Source organism: Anthonomus grandis, chromosome 2 (genome assembly GCF_022605725.1).
Source record: "Anthonomus grandis grandis chromosome 2, icAntGran1.3, whole genome shotgun sequence".
Taxonomy (NCBI): Eukaryota; Metazoa; Arthropoda; class Insecta; order Coleoptera; family Curculionidae; genus Anthonomus; species Anthonomus grandis.
Window position 1 is genome coordinate 35,049,893 of NC_065547.1, and position 21,024 is coordinate 35,070,916.

The 21,024-nt window shown below is 32.3% G+C and overlaps 1 protein-coding gene across 1 annotated transcript; it reads right to left on the reverse strand.

Annotated features, from left to right (window-relative positions):
- Window positions 1-7,276: 7,276 nt before the first annotated feature.
- LOC126733440 (uncharacterized) lies at window positions 7,277-11,818 on the reverse strand. The gene is made up of 4 exons (XM_050436744.1): window positions 11,574-11,818; window positions 11,408-11,518; window positions 7,715-7,828; window positions 7,277-7,615 (listed from the first exon to the last, which is right to left on the reverse strand). The coding sequence occupies exons 1-4, from the start codon at window positions 11,719-11,721 to the stop codon at window positions 7,407-7,409; spliced, it is 582 nt and encodes a 193-aa protein (XP_050292701.1). The 5' UTR covers window positions 11,722-11,818; the 3' UTR covers window positions 7,277-7,406.
- Window positions 11,819-21,024: the final 9,206 nt, after the last annotated feature.

The window sequence follows — 21,024 nt, forward strand, 5'->3', positions numbered from 1 at the left end:
ATGCAGGTACAATATATCAATGAAAATGTATTAAAAAGTACTTTTTAAAAACGCAAAAATCCAAAATAGCGCGCATAAGAAAAAACAAAGTTAATGATGGTCGACCAAAGTCATATTGAAAATCTAAAAATACCACCATGTAACACGGAAAAAGTGGCAATGCAAAAGTGTGAATTATTATAAAATCGGAGCAAAAATAAGTTTAGAAAAAAATTTAAAATACATACTTAAATCTTTCAAAATTTCGTTTTTTTTTTCGATTATCATCAGAAACGTTTGGATTTTTAAATTTTTTTAAATGGCATATTATTGAGTTATTGGACTATTTTTATTGAGTTATGATTGATATGGTTTGATTAAATTAGAGTATTTTATAAAAGATTTTTTTTTCAAAGTTTAAAAGAAGTTTCATTAATATATGTATAATATTATTGATTTGTAGTTTAAAAATCAAAATTTTGTTTATTGTTTCATTTATGTTTCAAGTTTTTAATTTTTTGTTTAGGTTTTACAGATTTTTTGCGACACCACTTACAAAACTTGTAAAGGTTGGTGTGAACGAGTGAGAGTGAAAATATTTTGTGCTCATAACACTCATCGCTATTTGATCCTAACCCAACTAAAGTTTTAGACAAAATTTTATTTTTAATTTTTGTTCCTAAAAATTCGTGATATTTTATCTTTTTAAATTCCTTACTAAATATTTTCATGGATTTTGCTACCACGTCAGAAACGGCATTACTTGGACAAACTAAGTAAGTATTTTCGTTTCCACCGTAGTTTTTATTTAAAAGAAATAGTTGGGTAGGCTCATTTAAATGGCTAGTTGACCTGAGGGAAGTTGCACAAGTTGCACACTTATATTTGTCCAATACTTTTTTGCTTAAATACCCGGCATAATAAGTATTTGCACAGTCCTCCAATGGATTGAATAATAGAGTACGAGAGGTCCCCGCCGTATTTTTAATTTCGGGTGAATCCTCAAGATTTTCAGCGCCTGTGCCACCTGTTTCGACAACTTTCTCTTGGATTTGACCTACCTCTGTTACAAGCTCTGTTTCTTTTTTTCTTCTATCGTCAAGAATAAATTGTTCATCCATATCGTCAACTTCACAATTTGACCTTTTTGAAGGAGTTAGTAAATCACTAATTGTTTTAATACGGAAAAATAAACGAAACGACCTTGCTGTTGGGTTTAGATTCCAACCCCCACGCTGTCGAGCCATGGAAAAAAAAATTTCAAGGAAATCTTGGTTTAACCGATTTGTCAGTAAAAATGCATTATTTTCGTTTTTTTGGTCTTCATATAAACCTAATATTGCGTTAATGGTTTGAACCAGTCCATCGAAACAAGGTGGCCTATATCTAACCATTTTTTTTTGTTTTGATTTTTTATTTTTCACTATACTCTAATTTTTCTAACGCTTTAAAAAGATATTTGCCCCTTTGCAATGTACTTAAAACCTGCATGTTTTGAGTACTAATACCGCAGTTAAAAGGATTTTTAGAATGGAGTCGTTTACTATTCCAAGAATCAAATAAATTGTTCATGTTTTCAATAAAATCTGTAGTATTAGTACCCATTTCATCATTAAACAAACGTTTTGTTACATATGTCCTTAGGGCAGCAGCCATAGTTTGAGAAAAAATCTGCAAAGCCAATTTGCATGACATCTTTTCAACCGTAATAAATCCGTAATAAATGTATGGTCGCCCGAGGTGATCGGTATGGGCGCCCGGGTCTTATTACGTTTGGCAACAGAGCGCAACAAAACGTGCTGTTGGTCAACCGGCTTGAAAAGTCGGGCGACATTTCGGGTGACGTTTTTGCCTATGCGAGTGTTTATCTGGAGCGTAGCTAGTTAAATCTGTGGTTAGAGTGACCAACATCGAAAGGACCCAATCATGCAAAATGTGATTTAATTTTCATTGAATTGGCAGGCCAGTCCAGGTATCTTTATTAAGTTCGGTTCGTGGGTCGATCTCAAGTTACGTTTGTTTTTGGTGAAATCGTGTTTGTTCTAGGACGCATTTTTTAAGTGGTTTCGAATTTGGTCATTATGGCCGAATAAATGAATGTTCGTGCAAAAAACTTATACCTTATACGTAAAGAGTGCCGAGATAGCGAATTCTGAAAATGATATCGGTTCGGTTTAATCGTGAAAATGTTCAGTAGGAATGAATAAAACAGAATCACATGCTTTTGCTTAAGTTTTTTGAGCTAAACACATTCCGCTTTAGTGCAATCAAAAAAGACGGAGGTAGAGTTAAAGCATGTGCTTTATTAATACGACCCATTGTTAACTGTGAATAAGATAAAAGACTTTCTGTGTCAGTTGTCGGACCCTGGCGTTCAATATGACGTAGCTGAAGAGTTTGATCTTCACCATACTACTGTTTGCAAAACATTATACGTACTTCTGTGCTGACCTTCCTCAGGATTCCAAAGTTTGCAGAATTTGGTGACGAATAAATAAACAGGAGAGAATATCCTAGCATCCACATACAGGAAACATGCAATGCCAAAGACATTTTTACGAATTTAAACTGCCAATTATAATATATAATAATTAGACTGCCAATGGCCAAACATGTACATGACAGCAGAATATTTAAAAATTCTCATATATTCAACATTCTTAAAAGATAGCGCCGAGGAAGGTGTACTATTAGGGAATGATGGCTATTTTATATCCCCTCGGATAAATAACTTCATGAAAAAATCTAGCAACCCCAGAGCAACAAAATAGTAATAACGTTTTTTGTCAAGAACAATTAATAATTAAACAATGCTTTGGTCAGTTAAAAGCAATATTTCCTGTTTTACAATATAAAATTCTGAACAAAGTGTAAAAAATACCATCGACAATACTTTCTTGTGTTATTTTTATAATGAAGCTGATGCTGAAATTCACTTAAAAAATATCAATTTATATTTTCTACATTTAATTCGTCAGCTCAGGAAACAAAAAAAGCAAATATTCTTTACCATGTAGCGTTGATTGAATAGTTTCTCAAATAAGATGTAAGTAACAAAGTGTCTCTACCTATCCGTAAAACTATTGTAATTATGATAAAGCAACCATTGACTGCAAACAGCCTATGGTTAACTATCGTAAAGCTTCTTAAAAATGGGAAATGTCATCACTTGATACGAATGGGGCTCTGGTTATTCCCCTGGTTATTTTTTTGTTCGCATTTTTGGTTTTTACACTCTCTCAACCCATACAACTTACTGTCAAAATTTCATCCTCTATCTAATTTTTGCATCCATTCTCATACAGCAGGACTGAACTATAGGAACAAAATAAGAGATCTGTGCAACTACCTACAGTGTCTAATCTCATATTAGACATAAAATCGGGATAACTATACAAAATAGTTCAATAATATTTTTTACCATAATTATTATTTGAACTTGAAAAATAGAACCACCTATAACATAGCAAACCGAACGAGACCAGGTACGCAGTCCGCAGCAGTCAGCAGTCTTTATCTATTGCATTATAATCATTGTTACTAATTATGTCACATATATATAGTTAAGTTTGTATAAATAGGAGAAAATTACGTTATTAAATACAGTACTAAACTGACCGCAGCAGTATTCATCTAAATATCCTTAAGGGCTAAAACCCCCTATGAGTTAATCGACTAGAAGTCACATACAAGGACTTCACAACAGTTAAAGAGTTTGTCAAGAAATAATCTGGCAATTTTTACTCCATGGTCCTTCGAGCCTAAAAAAAAAAAATAACCCGCGACCGAAAACTCCAAGCAATTTCAAGCAACTTCAGCAACTCCAACGCAATTTAAGTACCATAAAAAAAATACTTGGTTGGCGTAAGCTTATTTTCTGACCAGTCTCACGGCTAACAGGTGATAAGTTAAGCGTAAAATAATTATTATGTGCGACCAGTCTTACGGGTAACCACAAAGTAATTGTACCAAAAAACTTTCTTATTTCACTTAATTTATTTTCTGAACAGTCTCACGGCTAACAGGGAATTTGAGGGAGTTAAGCGGGAAATAGTTATTTTCTACGACCAGTCTCACGGCTAACGTAGGAAATATCTATTACTCACATTTATAAAATAATTACCTACTCTCGCGACCAGTACCCTAACAGGCGCTAACGCAAGGTAGTAAAATGTCAAAATTAATAAATTTTGGTAATTTTTTTATGGCACGAAAACAGTTGAATAGAAAACAAAGACAACAAAGAAGACTCATAAAATTAGCCAAACTGAACTTTATTGGCACAGAGATAAAAATAAAGTTACATCCATCAGGACTCCCTGTAACACCATCCATAGAAGAAACATTAGTACTCCCTGTAACACCAGCCATAAAAGAAAAACCCAGTGAAAACAAACAACAACAACCGTCACAATTTGGAGAAGATATTGAGTTAGAGCTACACATCGATAGCCAAATAGTAGAAGACAGAGATTCAATTACAACCTTCAGGGTTACCCGTAACTCCCACGATTACACCTTTGAAAAATAAATTCCGTTTTCCTTAATTTCCATTTCCTAAAGGATATAATAATAATAATTTAAAAAAAAAAAATATATATATATATATATATAAACTGAAAAAAAAACAAAAAACAAACAAACAAAAAAAAATAAGTAAAGCTAAATCCAAAAGGAACCAATCAAGCGAGCAATCAATCGATTATTCAATCGATCAGCCAAGCAAGCAAACAACCAATCAAATAATCCAGCAGTCAATTAATCTTCAATCGAAAAATCATCAGCAATCAATATGGAAGACTTAAACAAATTAGCAACCGAGCAGCAGTCGAGGGCAAGAAATCTTACGAATCATAAACAATGCAAAAAAGGACCCACTAGATAGAAAAACTGAAAAATACTTTAGTTCCAAAAAGACACAGATCAACGAAATATGGGGAGAAATTCTAAAAACACATCAAGAAATCGAAGAGACAGACTGTAAAGAACACAACTATCATAAAACAAATTACTTTGAACAGCTGTCAAAAGTTTACAATGATGCGATAAAAACTCTTAAGGACATGCAACGAAAAATTAATCAACCTAACTAGAAGTTCAAGATCTTCAGTCTTCAGTGGAAGATACGTATACAGAATTAGAAGAACACCATGAAAAGATGATACTTGAGCTTGAGTCATCGTCAACTGTATCGAAACCAAGCAAAATTGCTACCAAAAGTAAAATTACCATTTTTGGACGGGCGATATGATGAGTGGACAACACTAAATTTAAGGATATATTTACCAACGTACAAGAAAGAAAGAAAGAAAATGTGCTATATTACGTAAGAATAATCTTGTGTACAAGCATCCTATAAGCTCAAAAAAAAACAAAACAAAAATACAATTTTAAAAATTGACAAAACAATGAACAAAATTAAACACAAGAAGACAAAACTTTTTGAACATACTTGAATTAAAGATAACTAAATAAAACAATCAATTACTAAATAAAGGTAAACTTGTTGACAAAACTAGAGAAGAAAAAATGAAAAAAAAACTTTCCAACATGTCCAAGGTTAAAACCTATCATTAAAAAAGTCATCCAGGTTATAGTATGCCTTAGCCAATAAAAGCGTCTTTAATTCTCTTTTAAATTTCTTAACATCCGATATATGTCTAACACATAGAGGAACATGATTGTAAATTTTTTTACTTATGTAAATTAATGAGTTTTTGGTAAGGGAAGACGTAGGAATAGGTAGGGGAACATCATTTACACGACGAGTCAAATGGCCAGTGTCAGAGGGTAGTTTGGGAATTTTGTGAATAAGAGCAGCTGTTTCTAAGATAAAGAGTAAAAATAGAGTTAGGATTTTTCCAGAAATGAAGAGGGGTTTGCAAGAATCTCTTAACTTAGCAGAACACAAGTATCTAACTGCTTTTGATACATGAAAGCGACTTATCAAACACAGAGAAAATGCAATATCTCAAAACTCACCTTAGAGGAGAAGCCAGCCGCCGCATTCAGCATCTCCAAATAAATGAAAATAATTACAATACTAGCTGGAACCTTTTAAATGACAGATATAACAATGAGCGACTTACAGCAACTAATCTAATTAATAAAATACTGGAATTTGCGGCGTTCCAACAAGAATCAGCATACCAATTAAAAAAGTTACATGATACAGTAACTGAATGCCTAAAGGCATTAGACAAATTGAACATTGAAACTTCCTCATGGGATCCAATAGTAAACAAAAATCCAAAACAAAATCCAAAATACAGATAAAATGATGAAATTCCTACAAACAAGATTTCAGCCCCTTGAAGCTGTAGGACAAAAGAAAAATAAAATAGAATACCCAGCCAATAAGAGGTGGACATCAACTAAATCAGGGTGTAAATACTGCAAAGAACAACATTCCCTACAAGTATGCCCAAAATTTCAAGCACTACAACCACAAGCCAGATCCAAATTTATAAAAGAAGAAAAAATATGTGCAAATTGCCTTAACCATACAGCTGAAAAGAAAAAGAACAATCCTTTCGGAAGTAGCCAAACTGTTTGATTCACTAGGATGGCTTGCTCCAGTAGTCATAACAGCAAAACTATCAATTCAAGACTTATGGCTGCAAAATCTAAAATGGGACGAAGCGATTCCTCAAGAACTGGAAGTTAAATGGAAGAAATTTCAGTCAGAACTGAAACATGTAGAAAACTTTATTATACCAAGATGGACTGGTCAAACGTCAGAAGAAACAGTAGAAATTCATGGATTCTGCGACGCATCTGAAAAAGCCTATGGTGCAGTAATATACATGAAAATAACAAAAACCAAACAAGAAGCAAAAATAATCCTCCTTACAGCAAAATCAAAAGTTGCTCCTGTAAAATCAAAAACCTCGTTACCCAGACTCGAACTATGTGCATCAGCACACCATGTGTCCGCAGCAGTCAGCAGTTTTTATCTATTGCATTATAATCATTGTTACTAATTATGTCACATATTGTATATAGTTAAGTTTGTATAAATAGGAGAAAATTACGTTATTAAACACAGTACTAAACTGACCGCAGTAGTATTCATCTAAATATCCTTAAGGGCTAAAACCCCCTATGAGTTAATCGACTAGAAGTCTCTTGTATGTGACACAACAGTTAAAGAGTTTGTCAAGAAATAATCTGGCAATTTTTCTTCATACAGGAAATACAAAATTTAAATAAAATTGATTGAAATAAAGTTGAAACATAAACTAATACAGAAAGAAGTTTATCCTTTTTAATTAAAAGTAAAACAAACAACTCTAAATATAATTAAACACTAATTTATTATTTAAAGTATAAGGAACAATGAGTAATGCTTTAATCGATTTAATTACCTACATTATAATATCGCAAGACGTTTTGACGTCATTATCATCGTCAGTCTTCTTAGAGAGTCAATAAAAATAATCCGTATTATACGACTCCTGTTTCTTATAAACCTCCCTAGATGGCGAGATCACATACAGCGGATTATAAGCAGATTGTTGCTCGTACTCGTAGCCTTCGTTAATGGTTCCCTGATATTGGCCTTGTCTCTCTATCAACGAGAGATTTTTCAAAATTACGTAGTCTCCTCGTACATCCACCTCTCTCGATGAATAATCTATAAGGCAAAATGTCATGTCCGATTAATATCAAGCGCTTATCGGCATGTGACTTACTCTGATTAAATAAATAAACGTTTTTGCATTTGTTGACTTACCAAAATCCGCAGGCAGAACGTCAAACGGTACCAGATAAATTTGGCTTTTCGTCGATAAGTTTGATACGCTTCTTTCGTATCTTCGGGCGACATCTTCAGGACATCTTAGTTTTACTAAAAGTTTATTTTGACTTTTAAAAAGTAATTAGTCCTAAAGTGCTTTAAGTATTTATTTAGAATTGTTAAATCTGCTATCACACCTATATAAACTTTTCACTAGAAGTATCAACAATCGACTGATTACGAAACTAGACTCCTACGAACTGGTAGAACAAATAGGCTTCCAAAAGGGCTTGAGCATTACAGACTACTTGCAAACACTTCAAGAAGACTACCAGAAAGCCTTTGACAGCGTTGAAGCCTGTTATTTTCTAATAGCAATGGAAAACATGAGAATCGATTCGAGATAGTCTACCCTCATTAAGAATATCTATGATAAGGCAATCTTTTACGTAAAAATAATCGACGAAAACAAATATCACTTGACAAAGGAGTCTAATAGGGAGATACCATATTTCCCGAGTTATTTACCCTCACACTGAAGAATGTTTTTAAGAAGTTTGAATACAAAAACAAGAGCCTAAACCTCGATGGAACATATTTAAATCACCTCAGATTTGAAGATGACAATCTTGACGAACATCGACATTCAAAAAATGAACGACATGCTAAATGAGCTAAACGAGCAATCCAAGAAAAAATTTTTCATCAAGAATAAAATAATGAGCAAAAATGATTATAGCATCACGATAGACAACGTTACCATAGAGAATATATTATGAACATTACATACACTTAGAACAAAAAATCAAACTGGGCCAAAAAGCCCAACTGCGCAAATCAAACGCAGGATCCATTTAGCATCAGTGGTATTCGAAAACATGAAATTCATTTTTACAGATAAAAAGATAACTGCATACTCTCGATTTGTCCCCTACAGCTTAGAAACTAAGGCAATAACCGAAAGAGCAACTGAGGTACTAAGAGTAGTACAGGGAGTCATGGAAAGACTAATACTGGAAGTCACTTTAAGGGACTAAATACGAGAGGACAAAAAACCCAAAGAACGGTACTCTGGGGACCAAGAGGAGCATCAAGAAACATGGAACTATGAAGAGATGGATAGATTATGTAAGAACAGCGGCAGGGGGATAATAGATAAGATTAGCGAGAGATTACGGGATATGAAAAAACTTGAGACATGCGACCATTGATAAAACATGCTGACAAAGACGAAGAAGATGGCAGGTATATCTAATATATGGTTTTGACAATTTTTTTTATGTAAATAAATAAACTAATCAAGATTTAGAAAGTCTGCATGCCAGATATACATACATTAAAGAATGAATATTTTATTGTTTTTATGAGTTCCAGTTCACTGGAAATCAAGGAGCTTAGAAAACAGCTTGCTAAGTCTGAAAAATAAAACTTTTTCTATCTAAATAGGATCTATTTTATCTAGCCTCCTCGATTTAAAGATTTAATGTTTTAGCAGAGTCACGGTACTCTAATTTAACATTAAGTATAATTAATTTTAATTTAATCTAAATTAATGACAATATAATAAGGGGAATCACGTTTCAGAAACACTTGAATATCAATCATGAGCCTTTGACTAAATAAGATTTGCGAGGGAATAATAGACAGATTTCACAATATTTACTACACAATTTTTTAAATTTAATGTAAATAATATCAATGAATTACAACTAGGTTAAGTGAGTCAAGTATGGTTTGCCCTTTGGATCAATTTATTATATACATACATATTAATTATAATAATTATATAATAATTATATTATTATGTATGTAATTTTATATACATAATAACTTAGACTAGACTTACGAGGAAGGCGAAAAGGGGATTTTGTTATAGACGAATAATCCATACATAAAAAAAATACCTCCTATCAAACAGAAACTATTATGTTACTTATTTTGTTAAGTATTACCTCACAACAATACAGATTTTACCTCTAGCAATTATAATATTGTGGAAGCTGATCCCTCGTAAGGAAGATATTATCAGTGACTATCAATGCGAATTTCGTGCCACAAGGTCAACACTGGATCAAATATTTTCGATTAGACAAATATTAGAAAATAACTAGAAATCGAGTAAACCATCAAATCTTCGCTTCAGTAAGCATACAACTTCATAAGAAGAATAACATCAGAACTCACATAAGGAGACTCCCTATAATCGTTATTTAATTTTAACTTAGAATAATTATGTAGTTAGCAGCATCCGAGCTAACAGAAGGTTTTCGCATCAAGATTAAAAACAACGCTACTGAAATCTAAACTGCTAAAGAGGTAATCCAAACTAATTTTCTATAGGGCAACAACTCTACCTTCAATCAACGAGAAATAAAAAATAAGCTTTTTGTATTTGAAATAAGTTTGAAAGAAAAGTTCTCATAATGATGTTTGAACACAATAGAGATGAAACAACAGGAGTGTGGAAAGGAAGCCACAAAGGTGAATTGACCTTAATGTATAGCAGTGAAAACAGTCAGACACATAAAAGCTAACCGAATAAGATAGGCATGTATTAAAATGGAATACCCACGGATTAATAAAGATATTATTCCTTGAGAGACCAAGTTAAACGAAGTCGTCTCAAAGAGACTTTGATATAACCACACCAGAAGAGAATAACACAAACTCTTGAGAGGTCAGATGGCGATGGTCAATGGGTAGACCGCAAAAAATGCTGTCGCAGTAGATTTGTCTAGGATAGGAGACCAGCACTGCTAAGAGGAGACACAGGATTATAGAAAATGGAGAGCAATAGTGGATGCAATTAAGACTCACCGAGAGTTGTAAGTAAGAAGCCAAAGCAATTATATCCTGTTGTTTTTGTAAATCTTTCAATAATTTTTTTTATTTTCTGTAGACTGCCATGACTGTCATACTCAGGAGATGATAAACTAGCATTGCAAACAAGCCATAGGAATATCTATACCGTGATCATTAATTCTTTATCAGAGTAATTCCATGTTCATGTATGTAAAGTTTAAAAAATCACATTTCAGATAAAACTCATAAATACGTATTCTTAATCGACTAAAATTTAGTCTATACCTACACTATATTATTTGGAAACTCTGTATGCACTATTATTTTTAGTTTTTTTGTTTGCTTATTTCCAAACCATGTTAATCACCGAATAACAACTGAGATTCACGGCGGCAATTGTTTTTCCAAAACATCTTTGTTGTTTTTATTAGGTAATATTGTATTATAAACTTTACATGGAAATCTAATGGAATTAACAAAAATAATAAAAGACGATCGCAGCAATTCGACTTTTAATATGATATGTTGATAAATTTCAAATTTAAAAAATAAATTAATTTTGGAGTTATATGAAATAAAAAAAATCAGTCACATCTGAGTTTCCATTTCACCAAAAAAGAGTTAGACAACCAGAAATGTATTTAAAAATTTTCAAAGCATATACTTTTCCAGAAATCTATCATCTCAAAACGAAGGTGAAAAGTAAGACACATTAAAAAGAAACTATATTAATTACGAATTGATAAATTGACTTATTCTTAATTAAATAAATCGAAAACAGAAGAAATAAATCATTTGTATAAATTCTTATAACAATTTGAAGTACTCTTGCAAAAGGCTAATTTCAAGACATAGTTGCTATAAAACACATGAATAATGGTTACTTACTTTCTGTACTAATATCATATACGCAGGGTTTCATAATAGAACTAGTAGTTGTGGTCACGACACTCGTATGATTCAACGACGATTGTAACCTTTTTTTTCGCCTATTTTTGCCTATAAATCAAAATGATGTTTAGATTGCCGAAGAACTTACTAGAATGAAACTTACACAAACACAATAAAAGTAGAACCACTAAGACCGCCACCGCAACTCCCACGGACACCCCAATAACAGTTTTCTTTTCATCATGTGAGTTATTGAGGGTGTCCTCGAGAATGACGAACCTGACGACCTCGGGTGCCCCTTTCAAGCTCATTTTACACAAACCGAGTAAAGTGACGAGATAAAGTGCGAAAAGCGCGACCAATTAGATGTTTTGTTTGATACCGACTACCTAATTGTTTTATAAGTCTGTTTATGCGATGTTATCGTTATCTTTTTTAATTCGATTCTGATTACAGATTTTTTTTGCCGAGATTTATCTTGAAATATTCATGAAATATCAGATAATGATAGTACATTTTATTAGAAGATTTAGATTTCATTATGCCCAATATAAGATATAAGATGCCGATGATTCGCTTTACAAACATTCCGTATGATAAAAATGTGAAACAAATAAGCATTAAAAGACGTATTTAATGTTTTTCGTAACATCCGGTTTCACTAAATTTTGACTTAAAATATTTAAAATCCTAAATTATCTATTATGTCATGACTATATAGAGGGTATTTCAATGAAATGGGCAATTTAAATTAAAAATTAAAATTTCAATGAAATTCAATGATATTTTTAGGTTTTAAATAACAGGCGTTGAGGCCACTTTTTAAGAAATTGCAGGTAATTTGAGTTCTCCAGAAAAGGACTTGCATCTCATGTGTCTTAATTTTTTCGGAAAAAAGGGCACGCCATTGTTTTTTTTAAACATGTTTTTATCAAAATATTCGATTAATTTTTAACAAAAAAGAATCCAACAAATACACACCGTTTTCGTGTAAAAAATAAAATTTATAGGAGAGTCCTTTAAAACTTTTTTTGACCCAGCGAGTGGCTTCAAAGTTCAATATCGTTCCGATAAATAAACAAAAAATTACAATAATAAGTAATAACTAAAACTTTTAACCAAATACTCAAAATGTTTTCCAGGCATTTCGACATATTTTCTGCACTAGTCCCAAGATGTCTGCACGTGAGCAAAGACGCCTGGATCGTTCTTCAAAAATTCCGCAGCCATCATAACTCCAGCAACTAGGTCATCTCTGGTGGGCACAGGAGTTGTGTATATGAGGTGTTCTATGGCGCCCTAAACGAAAAATATCTAGAGGTGTCAGATCAGGTAATCTTGCTGGTCAAGGACCACCTCTACCAATCCATCTGTTGTTGTAGGTCTGGTTTAGAAACGCGCTTACAGTGCAAGCAAAATTCTCTAGACAGCCATGACTAGATCCAGACTTCTCTCTGCAACTATAGAAACACTTCTTCTATTAGGCCAGGCAGAACCTCTCGTAAATATACCAGATAACTATTCGCGACGAGGTAATCAGATAGACATATGGCCCAATTAAGTAGTCGCCAAGATACCTACGCAAATGGTAAATTTAAACTTTTACTGAAACCTTCTGATGTGCTTAGCATGTGGTTTCATCGCTCCACTTATGATTGATGCGAGGATTGAATGACCTTTCGCGCGAAAATCCGTTTTCTGTAAAGAAAAGAAAGAAAAGATAGAAAAATGTGCTATATTACGTAAGGCAAAACAAAATCTTGTGTACAAGCATCCTAAAAACTAAGATTAAGAAATGGAGGAAGAAAGACATGGAATTTTAGAATACTAGTTATAGAAACAAGCCACAGAAAAATAAAGAAAACAGAGATAGTAGGAATTTGACAATACTTACCATCATCGGTAAGAAGAGCGGGTCTCCCGCAGCCTTTAATCAATTTTGATGAAAATTCTAGTTTTGGGCAATTCATGATCTAGAAACTGCTCCCTGTACAATTGCTGTGCCAATAAAAGCGTTACCGCCTGCTTCTCCATGCATAAGATGCATATCTGCAAGCTCAACCAATCCAAGGCGATTCCTTAACAGCTTAAGACAGGTAATTACTACTAAATTGTATGTGATCATAATAAAAGTGACCTTTGGTCGATTACTGTCACTCAACTTTGTTTTGTTTATGTTATTGGCATAGCTAAATTTATTGTCACAAAAAAACTATAAACATTATATACTGAAATATGCACACATTTGTAAAATATCTTAAGGTAATTTAATATATTTAATAAACGTATCTTTTATAAAACTGTATTCCTTTAAAAGTGTCTTAACCGCTCGAGAGTTGTTTTACATCCTTGAAAATCTATACCCTAAATATAAATAATATTATAAGCAGAAACTGAGAGAGACTCAGAAAATAAGAGGTAGTGAGTGCTAGCACTTATGCACGGCTATAAAGCACCATGTATAATATGCATGGTTCTTTACAAGCTATATATCTATATACCGGGTGGTGCGTCGCCGAGCGGAACATAGGAAAACCCATGTAAATTTTAAGGGAGTCAATTATTGGCTTCCCTGTACATTTTATAGAAAAAATGTAAGATAACTTTTTGAAGAGACCAATCTGGCAAACCCTTGTGCAAAGTTTCAAAAAATGTTAATAAGCGAATCTTGAACTATTTAATTAAATGTAATTGCAAAATTAGCAAATTTTCGGTTCAGGTAAAACCAAATGGGAAGCAGTAAAATGAATATTGTCACTGACGCGAGGAAAAGTGTCAATAAATCAGTGATAGTCGATATTTGAAAACAAGTATAAATTATTCATTCGACGAAAAAATAGCCATAATTAAGTGGCATTATGCGGGAAACAGTTTTAGAGCAGTATCTGAAATGTTTTCAGTTTATTGCCCCACCAACTATTAAACGTATTGTCAATAAGTTCGAGTCCAACGGTACCGTAATAAATAATTGTAAATGTTCAACTCAGGATATCGAAAATAAAGTTGAAGAAAGAGATCTTAATATTCTACTGAGTGTGGAGGAAAACAAGATGGTTAGTACGAGGGTTCTTGGGCAAGAGGTAAATAAACATTATACAACGGTATTGCGCACTTTACAAAAACACAAATATTATTCGTATAGTATTCGAAAAACATCAAGAGCTGCAGGAAGGAGATGAAGAGCGAAGAATGTCATTTTGTTTTTGTGTATAGCTGTATATATATATATATATATATATATAGAAGACTTTTTGAAGAGGTTTTTTTTATCAATCTCACAGCTATACACAGCGCCTCTTAATTGCGTCCCCTCCCCTTCTTATTTTTTGAATGCGTTTATATAAAAAATTGAAATTTGGCACACATTATTAGCAACCTAAATAGATCTTTTTGGTCTCTAGGTCATTTTGCAAACAACAAAATGGCGGCATAACTTTCTACCCATAGCAAAATGGCAGCCTTTCAAAATTTTATTTTTCACATTTTTATTGATTTTTCTTTACTACTTTTTATTTCATTTAGTGAACATTTAGTGAACGCATTTAAAATAGCATCTGCTGGGTCTCATTTTCATTTAATAGCGGTCTGTTTGTACAGAACCAAAGTTCAGTCTTCGCCTGAGCATCCCTAGCTCCTGAAACTGCTAGTTCCTATGTATTATAGCATTAAGCTATAGTAAATTGAATTGAACATTTTTGTTGCTTGTAGGGAAGTCTTATGATATATGGTAGGATTTATTTTTGTTTTGGGTATGGTTTTCTTCTGTGATGAAACAGAAGAATTTATTGAAGTCATCAGGCGACATCGACATTGTATAAGATATACCTTCATCCTTTTTAATCTGTCTTTTATAAAAAAAAATTATTTCCTATAAAGTTTATTTCCTACTTTTACATCACATAATGTTAAGCCATCCTTATGGAAAATAGCATAACTTTTACCAGTAGTTTGCTGCCTGTAAAAATAGCTTTTTAATTGCAATCTTATATATTCATTATTATTAAGTTCATCGTCTGTCATCGAAGGCTCAGTCAGACATAGAATATCGTCACACTTGTCTGGTATAAAGTTCTCTAGCTTATCATTTTTCTTTCTTAAAGAGCGGAAATTTAAATGAAAAACTGTCAGGTTTCTCTCTTTAGACCTATATATTGAACCATAAAATTCGGGAAATCTTTTTACAATGCTTTATGTGAATTATTGGATGGATGTGTAGAATAAAAGTGATGAGTATCTTGGGAGTGTTTTCAATTATACTCATTTGAATGAATTCGTCTTTGTTTTTTCAGAGTCAATGTAAAAGTATAATTTCAAAAAAAACGTTTGAATGATCTTCCCAAAAGAGAATTCGAAATTGGTTAGAAGTTGTAACAAAGCAGTTTCTTTTTTTAATACACTTAAAGCAATGTACAATTTTTTTTACCGCACAAAAGTGCTATTTGGTATTTCCCATAGGATACATTAATAACACACCAGAACCTTATATAACATTTATTTAGTAAGACAGAAATAAATCAGTAGCTGATCATACAAACCCATTTTTATAAGAGAATAGCCATTTTGTAAATCTTCGTCTTTTTCCTCGTTCAAAGTTCCTCTCTCTACAAAATAAAACTGATCTCTGATACGAACTACAAGAAACGAGCATATACTTTTGGTTCCATTATAATGAATTCGTATTATTAGAGATCAGTGGATCAGATAAGAAAATATTACTACAAAACACTCTCTCTTAATAGTTGCTTGTCTGAAAATCACTCGAAACAAAAATATCAGATTAAAACCTTAATCATACATATATCCATAATCCTACCTACCTTATTCATATTCTCTATTCCTAAACCCTTAAAACAAAACTTCTTTAATATAACTTTAATACAAAACTACCTTAATACATATAAGATTTAACTAAAAATACATTAAGTCTGTATTATTAAATCTACTTTAAATTAAAATATATAAGTATATTATTAGGACAAATATGCCAGGTTGAGAACAAAATCGTAAAATTAAAAGGGTAACTTTATTAAAGATATAAAGCTTTAAAAAATTTAGTATAAACAACGTTCCTCATAGTAAATAAGAGTTAAGTAGTCACAATTTTTTCTTTAATAAATTAAATTTCCTTTCATTTAAATATCTTAATAATCTTTTTAAACTCCAGATTTGTTCATTATTTTGATCTTGATATCTGCTAAAATAATTAACAGAAAAACTAATATCAGGTCTAGTACTCAGCATAGAGTACATTAAACATCTAGTCGATCAGTGTTTATATCTTCTTTATTAAATTCAATTTGTAGTTTTCGGTCTATTGATATAATAACTGGTTTGCTATTTTCAAAATTAAAATTAAAATTTCAAAATTACTTCGCTTAGCTTAAGTCGATTTAAATAAGTGCATGATCCGGTTTTAAGTCGCTTTAAACTACCGTATAAACACCTGTCACCACTCAACCGATTGAACTTTCAGTGGTACCAACACAAATGTGTAAATGTTTAAAAAAAACAGATGTTTTAAGGTTAGATGTTAATTTTTTGCCCAATTTATTTTCTTATCACTCGTTAAACTAGCCAATTTTGCAAGTAATAACTTAACTGGTTAGCTGAACCAATTCCTAGATTGGCAATGGTAAACAGCTGTTAAATCTTAAGGTGAAATCCCTTTCTTAATCTTCTCATATAAACACTAGCCAAACTGAATTATCTCTAAATCGGTTTAACCGCTAAAGTGGTTTAATTGCCCGTATAAACTTGGTAATTGAAACTTTGATCTTATTTGAGGAAGTTGTAACTGACTAGGCTTTGAATTCAACTAAAGTGACTCTAAGCTTTCAAACTACCTACCAGTCTATATTATATAAATATTGCAGAAAGATGGTTGATATCAGCCTTAAATTGTATAGTCAACGATTTTTTACTATTGGTAAAACACAAGTTTAAATAATTTGAGTGGCATTATCTCTATTATGAAATACTCTTCACAACAGAGACACGCGCTTTAATGATTTATTTGATATTCCTAGGCATAGAACAGAACTTTTCCAACGTTCGTTTTCCTATTTGTTACCTAAGTTAGCCAACACTGATATTTTTCGCAAACTGTATGACCTACCATTTTTGACATTTAAGAAAAAATATAAGCAACATTTACTTAGTCAAGTTTAAATTGTTAGTTGGTAAAAGCAATATACTTACGCAATAGAATGTCAAAATTTACTTACTTTTAGTTACCTTCTGTATAACTTTATAATTACAAAAGTATCATTGCCTAGTTAGTACCTTAAGTTGCCAATATGTAAATTTAATCTTATGTATTTTGTATGTACGCTCGGTTAATAACAGCTATGCTGAACTTCGCCGAGTTAAAAATAAAGGCCTATTATTATTATTATTTCTTATGGCGCACAAGGTGATATTTTTACTAAATCCAGATGCCGGCACTACTTTTGTCATTACTAAGTGATGATATACTAGATTTATTAATTTAATTCTTTTAAGACAAAAAGTCTAATTAATAACAAATAGCAAAAAGTGTATATGTCGCAGGCTTATTGTAAAATCAGTCGTATTGTTATACGCCTAGGCTTTTTTAATATTCCTAGGCATATTTTAATATAGTTCAAATAATTCAAAATATCACAATTTGACTAATAATTTTAGGCGTATTATAATATGACTGAATCTTAGTAGGCTTATTGTTAAATTCAATCTGTACGTGAGTATATTACAATATGACTACATGAGATTAGGCGTATTATAATACGACTGACGGCTATCCAGGCGAATTGTATTCGATCATTTAATTTACATTGAACAGTTTGTCAGGTGAATTGCAATCATAATTTTAGTTAGTGTTGTGCGATATACCTACTTATATACCATTTAAAATGAGTGCTAATTTAATGTTTGTGAATAAAGACAATTATTATATAGAACTAGAGAAGTTTTACAATAGTAAGTAAACTATATAAACATAACTATAACCCCAAAATATTAATTTTACCGCGGTTGCATTGGCGGGAATGGCGGGATTTACGTGCACAATTTTGTTTGTTGACAACTTTATATTTCTTTTGTATTAGACACTTTTTGCTTAAAATACGAAATTAATACAAAAGTCCAGTGACGCAACTAGACAGTAACTTTTGGAGGGGCTTGGGGGGAGGGGGTCTTAAGCACTAAAATATGCAAAATTCAATGTAATTTCACGTGTTTCTGCGTTTTTATGGGGGGAAGGGTTATTACACAAGTATTAGTAGCATGAAGAGCCATAACTGTAAGAAAATATGAAGTTTTTACATTCGCTAGTGGCGGAGATAAACTAATAAATATTATTAATGTAGCTAAAAAAAGTTACATTATTCTATAAATTTCATATTGGGAACATGGACCCTAGAAAAAATAAGAGAAGTAAGCGATATCTTAGTTAGTTCCCGTGAAGCAAAAAATAAAGGAACTAGAAGGAATAATAACCAGCTGCATTACTCACGTATTTATGAAACTATGGAAATTGGTGAAACAAGAAAAGTAATTAAAAAAAGAACCAAGGAAGATGATCACATCATTTTCATAATTGCCTATGAAGAGTTTTATAACAAATTAATTGAAATTCATATAGGTACGGGTCACGGAGGCCGCGATAAGATGTTAGCAGCAGTAGAAATATTTGTTAAATGTTGTACAACCTGTGCGGAAAAAAAGCAACTTCCTAAAAAAGGTGTGGTAGTGAAACCCATTATATCCAAAGATTTTAATCATCGCGGACCTTATCGATTTACAGTCAACGCCTGATTTAGAATACAAATGGTTAATGAATTACCAGGACCATCTTACCAAATTTATTCATCTCAGACCTTTAAAATCTAAGAATGCCAAAGATGTATGCGAAGAACTTCTAAAAATTTTTTTAGAATTCGGAGCTCCTATTATCTTGCAAAGTGATAATGGAAGAGAATTTGTAAACCAGATAATCTATGAAATGGTTGCTAAATGGCCCTCTTGCAAGATCATTAATGGACGCCCGCGTCACCCGCAAAGTCGAGGAAGTGTTGAAAGATCAAACCAGGATGTGGAAAATATGCTTAAATCTTGGCTAAAAGATTATAATTCAACAAACTGGTCCCTTGGCTGCTATTTTGTTCAGTGGCAAAAAAATTCTTCCTATCACAGGATCGTTAAACGTTCCCCATACAAAGCTTTATTTGGAGTGGATTTTCAAGTTGGTTTGTTTTCTACTAATTTGCCTTCTGAAGTTATTCATACTATAAACAAAGAAGAAGATTTAGAAACAACTTTAAATAATAGTTCAACTGGAGGTTGTCCAGAAGATACTTTAGCTGATCGCTACGGAACATCTGATGGAGTACACGATGCCACAATAACTAGCTTACAAGTCGACACGACTAGCAATCACACTGACGACAAATATTCTACTGACATTTATAAAGAAATCGAGACTTCAGTAGTTACCGACTTGAATAATACAGATGACAGGATGGTACTTACCTATGAGTTAGAAGAACCAATAGACGATTTAGAAGCAAACCATGGAATACAAATACTGTATATTGATGATAATGCTACAGAGAAATTTGTGGAAAAAGATCATGAAAATATTTCTCAGCAAAAACCTGATATTGACAATAAAGAAACTATTACAGATGCTTCTACCCTAAGATGTATAAAGTGTGACCAAAATAATTTGCCTAAATCAATTTCCTTAAATCAACAACAGCAGACTTGTGATCTATGCAGAAATTAAGAAAAAGCCAAGCAACAAAGAGAAGGATCTGCTCTGGGACAAAAACGCGCTGCAAAAAAAATGTTGGAAGTCAGCAATAAAAAATTAAAGCCTCTGGATGTAGGCCAAATTGTTGCAATCGAGGTTCCTAAGGTAGATAGAGGACCACTTGATCCCAAGAATATATTAGGAGCTATAGTAAATGTAACTAACGGTGTTTATCAAATTGGTACTACACACGGCATGTTAAATCGATGGTTTTCCAGGGATGAAATTTCTTATTGCAAAAATAATACCATAATTAACATCCCGGAAGAAAAGTCAATTTCCTTAAGGGAAGCTCTAAGATTGTTTTCAAAGTTTGAAGGACAGGGTTTTAAAAAGTGTTCTTGTAAACCAAGCAAGGTACAGTGTCGCAACAATAAATGTTTATGTTTTAAAGCTCATATGAAATGTAGTAGCAAATGTCATAAAAGCGGACCATGCTGTAATAAATATAGCTTTTGTTTGTGACCTCAACCTTAAACTGTCGGTATATTTGTATATTTTCAAAAACATTAAAATCTCTTTAACGGATTTAGGTCAAAGAAAAAACACTTTGGAGAAAAATGCTTGTATCTGCCGATGTTTCAATTTAAATTAGATCATCCTCAAGGCACTAACAACAGACAAAATTTACGATAATATAATAAATCAGAGTTAATAATTCTGTACCTTGGTAGAAAAAGGGCCAATGTCCAAATTTCCCATATTTGAGTTATAGGCATAGGAAGTTAGTTTATTAATGACTTAACATTATTGAATAGGCCAAGGTCCAAAATACTTGTGTTTTAGCGAAATAAACAAAATACACAAAGGCCTATGTCCAATT

Coding starts and splice junctions, on each gene's coding strand:
- LOC126733440 (XM_050436744.1), bottom strand. CDS start 11,721: ATGAGCTTGAAAGGGGCACCCGAGGTCGTCAGGTTCGTCATTCTCGAG. Junction 11,519..11,573: donor TCTACTTTTATTGTGTTTGT/GTAAGTTTCATT, acceptor TTTGATTTATAG/GCAAAAATAGGCGAAAAAAA. Junction 7,829..11,407: donor ATATGATATTAGTACAGAAA/GTAAGTAACCAT, acceptor ATAAACTTTTAG/TAAAACTAAGATGTCCTGAA.